Here is a 15,137-nt window from a genome sequence, read left to right on the forward strand (position 1 = left end):
CTGGGACTACGTTAAGATCCATGATTGTGGCGTGGGAACGCCCCACAGCAACACCTATGGAACGCCCCTTTCACACAGAGTTATGCGTGAAAGCGAAACATATTTACCAGGCCATGAAAAGTCATGTAGGTCGACTTTACATGTCCTTGTAAATATGGGGAAGCCCATTGCATAGCCGGTGCATCAATAAAAGAGTCGCACTGGCGGCGCCGTGGACTTGTAAATAAGCCCCATAGCTTTCCATGTAGATATGTATGTACTTGGTATTTTCTTTATGGAGAAAATAAGAAGAAAAATACAATATGCCCATGCAAAGGCATCTTTGCATGCGAAATTGTACACTCTGTGCAATTACGCGTGGATAACTTCCTTCACATTGATTTTAGTGGGAATTTGGAAAAAAATAAGTTATCCTGGAAACCTAAAACTATTGCAGGTTAACAGGAGTACTCTTAAAAAATATTGTGAATTTCTAAAATAGTTAATCAGCACCCACGCAATGGTTGAAACGTACACATGCAGATTTGCAAGTATTATTTGAGGTCATGGAGTTTACATTAACAACGAGGGCCTGCCCCACAAATCTATCTGTGGGTGTACGCTCAACAGACAAGAACTGATTGTCTTTTAAAAGCCACTTTTAAAACTCATAAAACATTGTTTCATACTTGTAAAAATATTTACTCACTCATATTTTCGTATGTGTACATCTTCAACTGGAGCAGAGAGCAGGCACTTCAGGTTGAGAATGACCCATGGGTTTAGAAACACCCACAAATGTCCTTGTTGGTAGGCATTCACAAGCTTAGGTCCTTCCTAACAAAGACTGGAAAAGTTTTGCGAATGTCTCTAGCCAAGGACAAGAAAAAACCTTTAACAGGATGGGAATGAGCAGGAAAGGCCCCTAAAATTGGGAGGTCGCAGTTTTCAGATCTAGGGCAGGGAATAAGGCACAATTACAGATAACGATTTGTGTAGAGGGCTCTTAAGCGGTTTCTTTGGGAACTATAATGTGCTGGGATCTGTGCACTCATACAAAATAACATTTGTATGAAAATGTCAAGAGAATTACGGGGCATATTATCAAGAACAGATTTAAGATTATCGCCGCTTTAGCAGCAGGAAACTGCCGCTAAAGCGGCGATAATGGGCTTCATAATATGCCATAGAGAATTCCCATAGAAAACAGGTTCACACCAGAACATGGGCTGCTATGGGGATTCACAAGCGCATATTATCAATCCCATTATCGCCGCTTTAGCGGCAGTTTCCTGCTGCTAAAGCGGTGATAATTTCAACTCCTTTTCCTGATAATATGCCCCTACATTTCTAAAGGATGGACATTATTTCTAGCTGTGGGCCCTGATTACAAGTTGGTTGGGGTTTTCCAACACCTGTTTGCGCAGGGATCTGAATTCGGGGTGTGGTGGTATTTATCCCATTCAATCATTACCAGGTGGGTTAAATATCTCACCCTTCATCGCCCTAGTGCAGGTCAAACCAGGCAGAATTCAATCAGGAAAAAGTGGACGGTATGCACCAAAATCTGTATGTTATTTCCCAAAAACTCGTAATAGATGATATTCATCGAACCCCACAGTATCAATGTTAGTCCGTTGTGAAAAACAGCACCTTCTCTCAGAAACAGGGCCAAAGAGTCTAATCTCTACATATAAAATGTTGAATTGCCACTGACGCTCTACATCTTTTCTCCTCCTCTTCTTACGCGACACCCAATGAAAGAACAGATCCAAGACAACCCAGCAACCAGGACCGTCCGGAAGAAGACTCGAACTTTCTCCCTAACCGACGTGATGCGCTTGACCCTCGCCATGAGAACGCCCGCTGCAGACGTACCAGGTAGGATAAGCGGTTACACCAGCAACTCTTGGGATGGAAATGGCAGAAGCCAGGCAGTTCAACTAACAATGTATCCATAATCATCTACAAAATGTCAACATTGTTTAGGTATTTTGGAGGTGCTTTACTTGTGTGTTGTGTCAGTTTGCAGCCACTTGTCTGCAGGGAGACACTGCAAAGCTGAATGTACAAACTCTGCTGATTTAGCCAATATTATTGTCTGATTGATGAAAGTTTGGAGGAGAGATCAAGCAGCCATGAGCTCTCATGCTGGTAAAGTTTGAACTTAGGTGGAAAAAAAAATTGTAATGAGGTGAAAAAAAACAAGAAGAGCCTAGAAGCAGACAACCTTGCTAGCATGAAACATACTATAAAGTGATACACACATAAAAAGCCAGGAAGAAGCTATGTCACATGTCTTCTACCCAAGGCCTGAAACATTATCTCTGCCTACCGCTGCTGGGAAACAGCCATTACAACATGCTGCTACCATGCAGAGGCTTTAGCACGCGTGTGTTACAATGCATGCACTGTCACCACGCATTGCCTTTACCACACATGCCTTTGCGTGGTGGTAAAGTCACCGGCGTGGTAAAGGCTATCGGCTTCATAAGAGGAAACTGAGAGACTCTTCTGCTTCCTCTTTGTAACCTGCACCATGCCTGAATAGAGCTGCCTCGTTGTGGCGAGGTAAGGGGGGCTGGGCTTGGGGAGGGGATACAGTTTTAGAGCTTTAGACTGAGGGATTTTTTTATTTCCAGGACTGGGGGCTGGTGGGAGGTTACGCTGGGGTATGGCTTTAGGGTTCAGGGCAGGGGCCGGTTGATTTATAATAAGAGCTGGGGGCCAGAGGGGAGGGGGGTCGTGCTGGGGTCTTCTTTTTGGGATAAGCACAGAGATCGGGTATTTTTAACTAGGGTTGGGGGGGTTGCTCTGGAGTCTAGTTTTAGGGTTCAGGGCAGGGGGTTAGGTCTTTTTAAAAAAGGCTGGTGGCCGTGGTGGTTGGAGGGGGGAGGTGCTCTGGGACCAGTTAGAGAGAAAAGTGCAGGGGTCAGGGAAAACCTTTACCACGCATATGCCTTAGACATACATGCCTTTACAGGGAAATTTGTTGTAAAGGCATGCGTTCTAAAGGTGCATTAGATGTAAATAAAAGTGTGGTAACGGTTATGCGATGTAAAGGCATTCTAATGCATGTGTGGTAAAGGCACACGTGGCAATGAAATGGTTTGTTCCGTCATACAACCACCTATGCCTGGCTTTCACTCCAAAATGAGTGAGTTGCTCCACATCATCATCCTAAGAGCATTTCGTATACTCAGATGAGTGAATGAGAGCTGTGCTGGAGATCTTCAAATGCAATACGTAGCCTCATCCATGCTCATGACGAGCTGAGCTCGTCATGAGCCGTGGAACGCTCACACGCTGGGATAATTCCCCTGCCGTGCCTCATGACGAGCTGATATACATATATATATATTACGTACGTACATGTATAGAATTATCAGTTCAATCCTTTTCACGTGGCCAGGTTTTATTGAGTGGATTAATTAATGGGTTTTACTGCAGTCTGTCATGACCAACCCTCAATTTGTGCTGGAAGAGTTTTCTGCAGAAGAGCAGTTAATGTTGATACCTGTCTGCCACATATGCTAGGTGTTTGTTTACTTTTTATTGATAATATCCATGGTTGGCGTTTAATGCTCCATCTCCACTCTGTTCGAAAAACAAGGCTGTCCATCTGAGATTACAAAGCCAGCCTTCATGATGTATTTGAGATTCCATCATACAGCCCCACCTTCCTTCTTGGGGCTTGATGGGGACCCCTTCCACTGGTTTATCCAGTCCTCCACCTCAATGTGGACACCCTACACTCATGACAAATTTGAGGCTCCACCTGAGCTACAACCCACTAACTTTAAGAAGTGCACAGAACTAAAACTGAGGCGACAAACTCCCCCCATGATAATCACAAGACCCCACCTGAGACTACAAATCCCCTCGTGACAGAAACAAGAGCCCACATAAGGCCGCAATAGCCTGCCCAGGGATGTATAAGAGATTCCATCTAAGGCGACAACACCACTCCCCATGAGATACTACACTGCTCCCGAGGCTACGACTCTCATCCTTGATGTACACAAGACTCCATATGGGATTACTACAACCCACCCTACATTAGTAGCTGAAATACCGCCCCTTCATTATAAACACAAGATGACACCTGATGCAAAAACACACCAAAGGTATCACATACATGAGGCCATTGTGGGCTTAACTCCCAAAGCACTCATGACAAATAAACCTCATTAGCCTATACAATGTAGCATTCAACACCATGCCTTTTCTCTTTCTCTGCTGAAGAACTTCACTTATAGGTGCTAATGTCTCCAGAGTCAATTATGCCAATTTCCCTACATAACTTTCACCAAATCATACTTGCCTGTTTTCAAGCTACACGGAATAAGATCATCAGATTTGTATTTCATTTAATGTCCACAATTCTCACACCTACATCCTCTTCAAGACTGTCTAACCCACAAGGCTTTACTTATAAACAGCATTAGGATATATCGTCCCTCAAAGTAAATTTGATCCATCATATCTATCTTCAAAGAATTCTAAAGCAATGTCTTCAGATGCCAAGATGTATTGATCAGGATCTGAAGGTATGGACCTCCCCCTCTCTCCATTAAAAGGATAAGAAATCTTCACCTGCTACTGATTCTGAAAAGCAAACTTTCTATATCTTCTTGTAAATGTCTCTGCTATCTGTGACCAGGTAGGATTTTGTTCTCTTGCTGTTCTCTTTGCATCCACTAGTGTTGCGACTCATTCGAAAAATCATCAAGGAATATATGGGGTTACATCTATGACTGCGACATCACACACTCATAACAAAGAAGCAGTAGATCCATAAAATGCAAATGTACCTTTTCAGGCTGTAAAAGTTATGCCACTCTTTGCTAAGACTGCTATACAAAAATACACAAAAAGATGCATACCGTGAAAAAAATAGTAATGCATATAACTGTTCGCACACATCTTCTATTGCCCAGTCCCTTTGGTTGATGCTAAAGGTAAGATGCCAAAGTGCAAAATTAATGTCTTGCCAAATTTACCATTCTATGATGTCATTACATTGATCAGTAGCTCTTTCATGGCACAATTAACTGGGAGGGTTTAAAGCCTTTCTCTAAATGGTTTTCTGTCCTAACACTTTTTACAGCAAATTGGTCTAAGTGGACCAATGGCGTCGGATGTCCTTGTGTTATCATAACACCATCCCTCGACTACGGCCGCCACTTCTTTACCTCATCTTTCTAGAAATTGAGCAGAACTCCTTGCCCTCTTGCATCATAGTAGAGACCAAGTGCCTGATTTAGAGTTTGGCTGAGAGGTTACTCCGTCACAAACGTGATGGATATCCTGTACGCTGTATTGCAATTCCCATAGGATATAATGGGATCGTAATACCGCAGACGGGATATGCGTCACATTCGTGACAGGGTAATCCCATCCGTAAAACTCTAAATCAGGCCCTAAGGTACCACACGCCAACAGTAAACAAAGCATTCCTGTCAGGTCCAGGAGTCCTCAGGATCGTACGATGCAATATGGGTTCCACCTCTCGACAGCCCCTGGGTCTGAATGAGAACAGACACACAGGAATGGTCAAGCGAGGGATATCAGGAAGGGAAGGAAGGGAGCTGCAGGGAGAGGAAGCTGAAACGAGAACAAGGCACCATGAGTCAAGCACACACACTAGTATTACTGAACACAGGTAGGTAATACCAGGCACAACCCCACCCGCCTTTGATCTGAAGGCTATATACCTGGAGAGTGAATAAGGTTGGCTTTGCTTTGGCAATCAGAATAGTTGACCTTGAAATACAGATCTAAAACACAAGAACAATACTGTCATCAATCAGAACACGGCTCGAGTTCTAATCACATATGTGTTATCACACGTACCTATGCATAATTCCAAAATAGCTTCAACAGAGGACAATTGGTAAGTAGCCAGCCAGGCGAAGCTCAAATGCCTCTGTTGTATAAAGCAAACGAAAATGAAGAAAGAGGTTAGTGTCCGAAGCCTAACATATACAACACCTGATATCTTACCAGACCTTGCAACGACATAGGAATATAGGAGTAGCAACGTCCTGATGTCCTGTATTCCTTACATAGGCTAGTACTCCTAAAACAAAGAAAGCTGAATACTTCTTCAGAATGAAAAGTAACCTAAATGTCTTGGTTACGTGCTTAATAAGCACACAAAGTCACCGGAATAAAGCATAATCCCAAGACCTCTTACTCCAGAGGGTATTTGGCAAAGAGTCTTACTTTTCTTCTCTTAATGTACTTAAACACGGAATAAACAGTCTTAAGCAATGAAACGGGGAAGGGATATTCCAGGAATGTTGAGGCTCTTCAGAAGAAAAGTACCATGCAATAGTCAATGAAAGCCTCGAACAAATTCGGAGCCTAAGGAGACTCGAAAGCGGAGCCTCAGCCGAGGACTCCTCTGGACTTGCATATAGCGTTCCGCATTAACGAGCCAAGGACTCGAGCAGAACACTCCAGGACTTACTTACAAACAGAAACCACTGAAAAGGATACGCTGGAACCTCGAAGGATGAAACCATACCGTCTTCGGATGAAAGTAGAATAAACGGCAGGCACTGTTGATTCCCGATCAGTGTTGTAGCTTCCGCGTGTGACGTCATCAGCACAAGCGTTGCGCGCCGACCTGGAATCATGGGAACTGTAGTTTACTCAATTACCGCAACGTCTCTAGGCAGTGTTGAGACTGGTCCCCACCGTGGAACCTGACAGTACATCCCTCTCCCGAAGAACACTGACAGAGACATGGTTTGTCTGGGAAGCGTTTATGGAACAGTCTAACATATTTGGGAGCATGAACATTTGAGGCAGGCTCCCAAGAGTTCTCCTCATTACCAAACCCCTTCCAGGCCACCAAATACCACAATCTGGTGCGGTAGATCTTGGAATCCACAATTCCTCTCACCTCATATTCTTCTTCGTTATCCACAGCGACATCTGCAGGAACGATTCTTTTGCCTGAACGTGTGGGTTTCACTAAAGAAACGTGAAAGGCGGGATGTATGCGCAGGGAGGATGGCAGAGCCAGCTTTACCACCACAGGATTAATCAATTTGACTACCTTGTACGGGCCAATATACTTGGGATTGAAAATACTGTAACGTTTAAAGCGTATGTTCTTGGTGGATAACCAAACATAATCTCCCATCTTGTATACCGGCCCTGTTTGTCTGTGCTTGTCCCCATAGGCCTTGTACCTCGCCTTGGCCTGTCTTAATTGACCCTTGACTTGTAGCCATGTCTTTCGAATGGTCTGTACTCTTTCCTGCACTTCTGGGACAGGGGTGGCTAAGGCAGGATGGTGAAAAGGTGAGAAATTAGGATGAAAACCATATGTGCTGAAAAAAGGAGCATGCTTCGTGGAACCATGCGCCGCACTGTTATAAGCTATTTCAGCTAGCCATAATCTGTCTACCCAATCTTCCTTAGTGACCTCCACGTAGCATCGCAAGTACTGTTTTAGAGTTTGATTGACCCTTTCAGTTTGCCCATCAGTTTGGGGATGGAAACTAGTGGAGGTGCTAGATGTGATACCCAAGGCCTTACACCAGGTCTTCCAGAACCTAGCGGTAAACTGACTGCCTCTATCTGAAATTATCACTCTTGGTAATCCATGTAACCTCACTATGTTGGCAAGGATTAGCCTGGCTAACAAACTAGCAGAAGGAACCCTTTTACAGGCGATGAAATGAGCCATTTTGGTTAAGTAATCTACTACTACCAGGATGGCAGTGCACCCCTGGTCAATCGGCATGCCCACCACAAAGTCCATTGAAATGTTTTCCCAGGGTAACTCAGGTGTGGGAAGAGGTTGTAACAATCCGGATTGTTTGGAGTGCATTGCTTTCATTTGACTACAAACAGAACACTCAGCCACCCAAGCAGCCACGTCTTTCCTTATGTTAGGCCACCAGAATTGTCTTTGTATTCTTTCTAGTGTCTTGCTGAATCCGTTATGGCCTGCACACGGTGCGCTGTGGCACCACTGGAATACTTGTTTCCTTAATGCTTGGATGGGTAACAAAAGCTGTTTCTGTCTCATAGGGAGACCTTGAAAACATCTTCCATTCCTTATGTTCGTTAATCCATTTCTTCCACTCTTCTTTCTGTACATTTCTGATAACACTATGGAGAAACATTTGGGTACATGTGACGCCTACAACCTTCTTCGGGCTGATGATAGACTCTTCCCGTAATACAGTTGGCTCCGTTTTGGTGAACTGCCGCGATAAGGCATCCGCCTTTCGGTTATCCTTTCCTGGACGGTATGTGACAATGAAGTCAAAATCTGCGAAATGCATCATCCAACGCATCTGTCGTGGTGTTAAATGACGGGCAGCGGCCATGTATTGCAAATTACGGTGGTCCGTATACACCGTTACTACATGTCGCGCCCCCATGAGGTGATGCCTCCATTCCAGAAAAGCGGTTCTTATAGCCAACAACTCTTTTTCTGCTATTACATAGTTCTGTTCAGCTGAGTTCAGAGTACGGGAGAGGTAGGCTACAGGATGTAACTGGCCGGTGTCTGAGTGCCGTTGGGACAGAACTTGCTAAAGCAGTATCGGAAGCGTCCGCTTCCACGATGAAAGGTTTGTTGGGATCTGCATGCACTAACACAGGAGCCGAAACAAAAGCCTTCTTCAGTTCATCAAAACCTCTCTGGGCCTCCTCCGTCCAAACAAAGGGCACCTTCTTTTTTAACAATCTCGTCATTGGGGACGCCATAGCAGAAAAGTTCTCAATGAAACGGCGATAAAAGTTTGCAAACCCAATGAAACATTGGATGTCCCTTACCGTTTTTGGTATGGGCCAGTTCTTCACAGCCAAAATCTTTCTTTCAGACATTTCCTGTCCTTTGGGTGTGAGCATCACTCCTAAGAACTCCACCGAAGTAGCGTTGAACTCGCATTTGCTGAGTTTGCAGTACAGACTATGTTCCAATAACGTACTCAGAACAGCCTTCACATGTTCCACATGTTGTTCTGTGGTGGATGAATAGATTAGGATGTCGTCTATATATACTACGACGAAGCGCTCCAAATATTTCTTGAATACGTCATCCAGGAAGAACTGGAAGGCAGCAGGCGCGTTACAGAGCCCGAAGGGCATTACCAGGTACTTGTAGAGTCCAAAACGGGTCTTGATGGCAGTTTTCCATTCGTCTCCTGAACGCATCCGGACCAGGTGATATGCGCCCTTGAGATCCAGCCTCGTGAAAACCACCGCATCTTTGACTTGTTCCAATAGTACGTTGATGAGGGGGAGAGGATACTTATTCTTTACTGTGATGGCGTTCAAAGCTCTGTAGTCCGCACAAGCACGAAGTTCCCCATTAGCCTTCGGGATGAAGAACAGCGGGGAGGCAGCTGGGGATTTGGATTCTCTAATAAACCCAATCCTCAATAGCTTGTCTAAGTACGCCCGGAGATGTACTGTTTCAGGTTCAGTAAGCGCATAAACACGCCCCGCTGGAATCTTTGCCCCTGGAATCAAGTCAATCTGACAGTCATAGGATCGGTGCGGTGGTAAGGTTTCTGCCTTTCTTTCACTAAACACCTCCGCCAATTCACGATACTCGAACGGAAGTTCTACATCATGTTCGATTGCTGTGGCGATGTGATGTATGCTAGCTAAACCAGAAGCAGGACCTGTTCTCACAGGATAACAGTTTTGTTGACAGTATTCTGATGTGAATTGTAGTGTTTGTCCTTCCCAATCCACTACGGGGTTGTGTCTACGCAACCACGGAAGACCCAGGATCACCCCGTACTGTGGTGCATGAATGATGTTGAAATACAACCTTTCCTGATGTTCAACACCCATTGACATACCAAGCTCCCTGGTTTGCAATCTGATGGGACCCGAATCCAACTTTCTACCATCCACTGCATACACTGCTTCTGGAGTCTCCTTTTCTTCTAGAGTGAGTCCTAAGCTGATAGCCTTGGCATGGTCCATAAAACAACCGGTTGCTCCTGAATCCAACATCGCTCTTATCTCCAACCTCTTCTTGTGTACTTCCAACCCAACATCTACATAGAAATGTAGACCTTCCTTTCTCTCATCTCCATCCAATGAAGGGATAATGAACTTACTTGAAGGGATCCCTTCATCCACCTTCAAGCCTTCTCGTTTCCCGACCCTTGTTCAGAAGCCACCACCGACACCTTCTTGTGTTCGGTCCTTGTTCTGGTTCTAGTAGGGCATTCCCGAATGAAATGCCCTTTCCGGCCACAATATAGACACAAGCCCTTCTTTCGTCTATATTCCCTTTCTTCCGTAGTTAACGGAGACCTCACAGCGCCTATTTCCATGGGTTCGGGTTTAGAAAGTGCTGCCCCCTCAGGAACTCTGGGATGCTCATATCTTGGTGTTAACCTATCCTTTCGTCTGTTGTCTCCCCTCCGATCACTGAGGCGATGATCCAGTCTCAGAACCAGGCTGATCATGTCTTCGCAAGTACTGGGCTGAGGGTCGATCTGAGCAAGTACATCTTTCATCTCCTCGGTTAGTCCGGTATAGAATATGGCTTGTCTTTTCTCTTCTGGCCAATCGGTTTCCGCTATGAGCCTTCTGAAATCGTTGAGATATGCAATCAAATCTCTATTGCCCTGTTTTAGGCCTAACAACTCCCTGTCTGCCGATAGCGTAGCTGATCTGCGATTGAAGGTTTTCTCAAAATCAGTACGAAAGGCCTCCCAGTCTCTTAAAAGGGGATCATCTCTTTTCACTAATGGCACTGCCCATTGAGCAGCATCCCCTGCTAGGTATGAGATGAGGAAAGCCACCCTGGCGTGATTGGTGTTAAATATCTTGGGTTTACAGGAGAAATGTAACAACACCTGTGTGAGAAACACTTGCACCTTACTACTATCCCCATGGAATCGTTCTGGGGGGGCCAGAGGTATCGGAGCGGGAACTTCCACCACTACGGAAGAAGCCTGCTGGGTACCAGCACTAAATGGATTACGACTCAACCTATCCACCTGTGCCTGCAGCGCAGCAGTTTCAGCTCTGGACGCTTGTAGCTCAGTTTGGACCAGCGCAAGGGCTGCCAGGATATCATCCATAGTGGACATTGTATCGTACGATCAGGAGGACTACATTTCTTGGGCCGTTTATTCTGTCAGGTCCAGGAGTCCTCAGGATCGTACGATGCAATATGGGTTCCACCTCTCGACAGCCCCTGGGTCTGAATGAGAACAGACACACAGGAATGGTCAAGCGAGGGATATCAGGAAGGGAAGGAAGGGAGCTGCAGGGAGAGGAAGCTGAAACGAGAACAAGGCACCATGAGTCAAGCACACACACTAGTATTACTGAACACAGGTAGGTAATACCAGGCACAACCCCACCCGCCTTTGATCTGAAGGCTATATACCTGGAGAGTGGATAAGGTTGGCTTTGCCTGGCAATCAGAATAGTTGACCTTGAAATACAGATCTAAAACACAAGAACAATACTGTCATCAATCAGAACACGGCTCGAGTTCTAATCACATATGTGTTATCACACGTACCTATGCATAATTCCAAAATAGCTTCAACAGAGGACAATTGGTAAGTAGCCAGCCAGGCGAAGCTCAAATGCCTCTGTTGTATAAAGCAAACGAAAATGAAGAAAGAGGTTAGTGTCCGAAGCCTAACATATACAACACCTGATATCTTACCAGACCTTGCAACGACATAGGAATATAGGAGTAGCAACGTCCTGATGTCCTGTATTCCTTACATAGGCTAGTACTCCTAAAACAAAGAAAGCTGAATACTTCTTCAGAATGAAAAGTAACCTAAATGTCTTGGTTACGTGCTTAATAAGCACACAAAGTCACCGGAATAAAGCATAATCCCAAGACCTCTTACTCCAGAGGGTATTTGGCAAAGAGTCTTACTTTTCTTCTCTTAATGTACTTAAACACGGAATAAACAGTCTTAAGCAATGAAACGGGGAAGGGATATTCCAGGAATGTTGAGGCTCTTCAGAAGAAAAGTACCATGCAATAGTCAATGAAAGCCTCGAACAAATTCGGAGCCTAAGGAGACTCGAAAGCGGAGCCTCAGCCGAGGACTCCTCTGGACTTGCATATAGCGTTCCGCATTAACGAGCCAAGGACTCGAGCAGAACACTCCAGGACTTACTTACAAACAGAAACCACTGAAAAGGATACGCTGGAACCTCGAAGGATGAAACCATACCGTCTTCGGATGAAAGCAGAATAAACGGCAGGCACTGTTGATTCCCGATCAGTGTTGTAGCTTCCGCGTGTGACGTCATCAGCACAAGCGTCGCGCGCCGACCTGGAATCATGGGAACTGTAGTTTACTCAATTACCGCAACGTCTCTAGGCAGTGTTCGAGACTGGTCCCCACCGTGGAACCTGACAGTTCCGATGTCTAAGGACCCCTACAAGTCTTCCATCTTCTCTTGACCAGAATCTTCTAGGCAAATCCCATCATTGCTAACTCTTCCATTGTTGGCAAAATTAGAACATCATAGACAGTCATACGTGACACCAATGGCAGGTAGATCTGTGAAACAAAAGACTACTAACAAGAAGGATGTTTGTGAGTTGGATTTATGTTGTACTCTCTTTTAACTTAAGATTCTTTGCTTTACAGGTACGGATGCTGCCCCGACGGGATAACAGCAGCCCGCGGCCCGGACAATGCAGGATGCCCAAAGTTGTACAGCGATGATTATGTCAGTAGGAATGAGCGAGCAGAGGAAGACGCCTCTCCAGTTGTAAGTAGCCATATTTCTTATTCGATCATCTGTAGAACTCATAGTCGAGGAGAGGTTTTGGACATCCCACTTCAAGCGCCGGCTTCTAAGAATAAGTCGTTTCCCGAGTGAAGATTTTGGAAATTTCTCAGCTTTCAAAGCAGGATTCTTAGACAAAAACTCCTGCCCAACAAAGATTCTCCCAAGGATTTCTCAACAAAATCTTTTATTGAAGAGAATTTGTATTCTTAAAAGTGGGTTCTGCAGTCACTTTTACCTGCGAAATCTATTTTTACAGCATTTGTTTTCAGACATACATAGGTTTGATTTGGGAAATCTTCACAACTATCAGACTTGCTTATTGTTTGTTCACTTGTAAAATACAAATTGAGAATCAGGCTTCTTACTGCACAGATGCCCTCATAAACCAGTACCAACATTGCCAGTAATTTGCCTCTGGATGGTTAGGCATTGGTCTGGCCAAGCCTGACTTTAAACTATCTTATTGGTGGCCCGTGTTAGTAACTGTAATGCAGATTTGAAAGACATGGGCAGGCCATGATGAGAGATTCCCCTGCTACTGCCCAAGCTTCAGTTGAGTCCTTGTGGACATTTCTTACCACCAGAAAATAGCAACAGAAATCGGATGCATATATCACTTCTAGCTACATTTTGAAACTGGCTAAACAGCATTCTCTACCTTGAGAGTCACCTGGAATAGGGTGTGGGCAGGCCCGGACTGGCTACCGGGCGTTTTGGCATGCTGCCGAGCTGGGGGCTGATGTCACTGCGGTGGGGGCTAATTTCGTTGATGTAGACCTGCGTGTGCTTCGAAATAAACAAAGCAAAACATTCCCTGTAGCTAGTCTGGCCCTAGGTATGGGTCACATTCTCACACTCTCCCATGCTGACACTGTGCCTACATCGTGTCAAAAAACGTCATGCTCCTGCTCCAACATGTCCCGCACAGGCAAACTACAAATAATACTCTCACAACCGCACACTACTAAGGGTGCACAGGGACCCAATGCAAACCACAGCATTGTCACAAACTCTCCAAGAGTGTGGTGCAATACCCTTTCATTCAACCAAACATAGGGGGAATAGGAGCAGGTTAAAGGTCCATAATCCCTGCTCCCATTAAGCAATGTATGAATACAAAACAGGAGTAACTGTTCCTATTGAAAGAGCGATAAATAGTGAAAAGTGTAGATGGAAATCAATCAGTTGAGGGGGCTTCCTTATTGGAAGATTGAGCCCTCACACACCCGAATGGGTGTCATGCTTCAACATAGGGCTTAGCTATTCGTGGGGCCGGCGCTGCAATACCCCACGGGCCCCGCAAGAGGTTTCCTTGGCAACTATACTTTTCGCTATTCATCTCTCTTACAATAGGAACAGTTGGCCCTTTTTTGGCATTTATACAATACCCTTGCAACCACAAACCTGGAAGGGCACACAGGAACTCGGTGCAAACCATAGTAGTGTCACAAACACTCCGATGGTGTGATACTATACCCTTGTAACCACACAATACAAAGGGCGCACTGGAACCCAAAGCAAACTGTTGTGTTTTCATTAACTCTTTAAGAATGTGGTACAATACCCTTGCAACCACACTCTACGAAGGGCGAACAGGAACCCGATGCAAACCATAGTAGTGTCGCAAACTCTCCAAGAGTATGATTCAATACCCGTGCAATCACACAATACAAAGGGCGCACCGGAGATTGATGCAAACCACAGCATTGTCACAAACTCTCCAAGAGTGTGGTATGCTACCCTTGCCAACACACACTATGAAGGGTGCACAAGAACCTGATGCAAATCCTAGTGTTGTCACGAACACTCCGATGGTGTGATACTATACCCTTGCAACCACACAATACAAAGGGCGCACTGTAACCCAACGCAAACCATTGTGTTGTCATTAACTCTTTAAGAATGTGGTACAATACCTTTACAACTACACTCGACGAAGGGTGCACAGGAACCCAATACAAACCATAGTAGTGTCACAAACTCTCCAAGAGTATGATTCAATACCCGTGCAATCACACAATACAACGGGCGCACCGGAGCCTGATGCAAACCACAGTGTTGTCACCAACACTCCTATGGTATTACAGAATACCCTTTCAACCACACTCTACGAAGGGCGCACAGGTATTTGATGCAAACAGCAGCCCTGTCAGAAACACTCCTATGGTGTGGTACCATACCCTTGCAACCACACAATACAAAGGGCGCACAGGAACTTGATGCAGACCCTACCGCTGTCACAAATTCTCCAAGGGTGTGCAACGCATTCTTTGTGTACAATACAACACATTAGGTCCAAGTAGGCTGGCATGATGCCCAAAAACTGTATCCAGTGGCAACAAAATACTCAAAACATTGGGACTCCTGGCATCAGATAAGTCTAC

At 45.1% G+C, this 15,137-nt stretch overlaps 1 protein-coding gene across 3 annotated transcripts in view; it reads left to right on the forward strand.

Annotated features, from left to right (window-relative positions):
* The window catches only part of PAPLN (papilin, proteoglycan like sulfated glycoprotein), a 593,424-nt gene that overhangs the window by 519,860 nt on the left and 58,427 nt on the right, over positions 1-15,137 (forward strand). For all 3 annotated transcript variants that reach the window (XM_086937090.1, XM_086937088.1, XM_086937089.1), the window contains 2 exons: positions 1,749-1,860; positions 12,609-12,732. In XM_086937090.1, coding sequence (XP_086793216.1) covers positions 1,749-1,860; positions 12,609-12,732 — 236 coding nt within the window. The remainder of the gene's footprint in view (positions 1-1,748; positions 1,861-12,608; positions 12,733-15,137) is intronic.

Source organism: Lissotriton vulgaris, chromosome 9, assembly GCF_964263255.1.
Source record: "Lissotriton vulgaris chromosome 9, aLisVul1.2, whole genome shotgun sequence".
NCBI lineage: Eukaryota > Metazoa > Chordata > Amphibia > Caudata > Salamandridae > Lissotriton > Lissotriton vulgaris.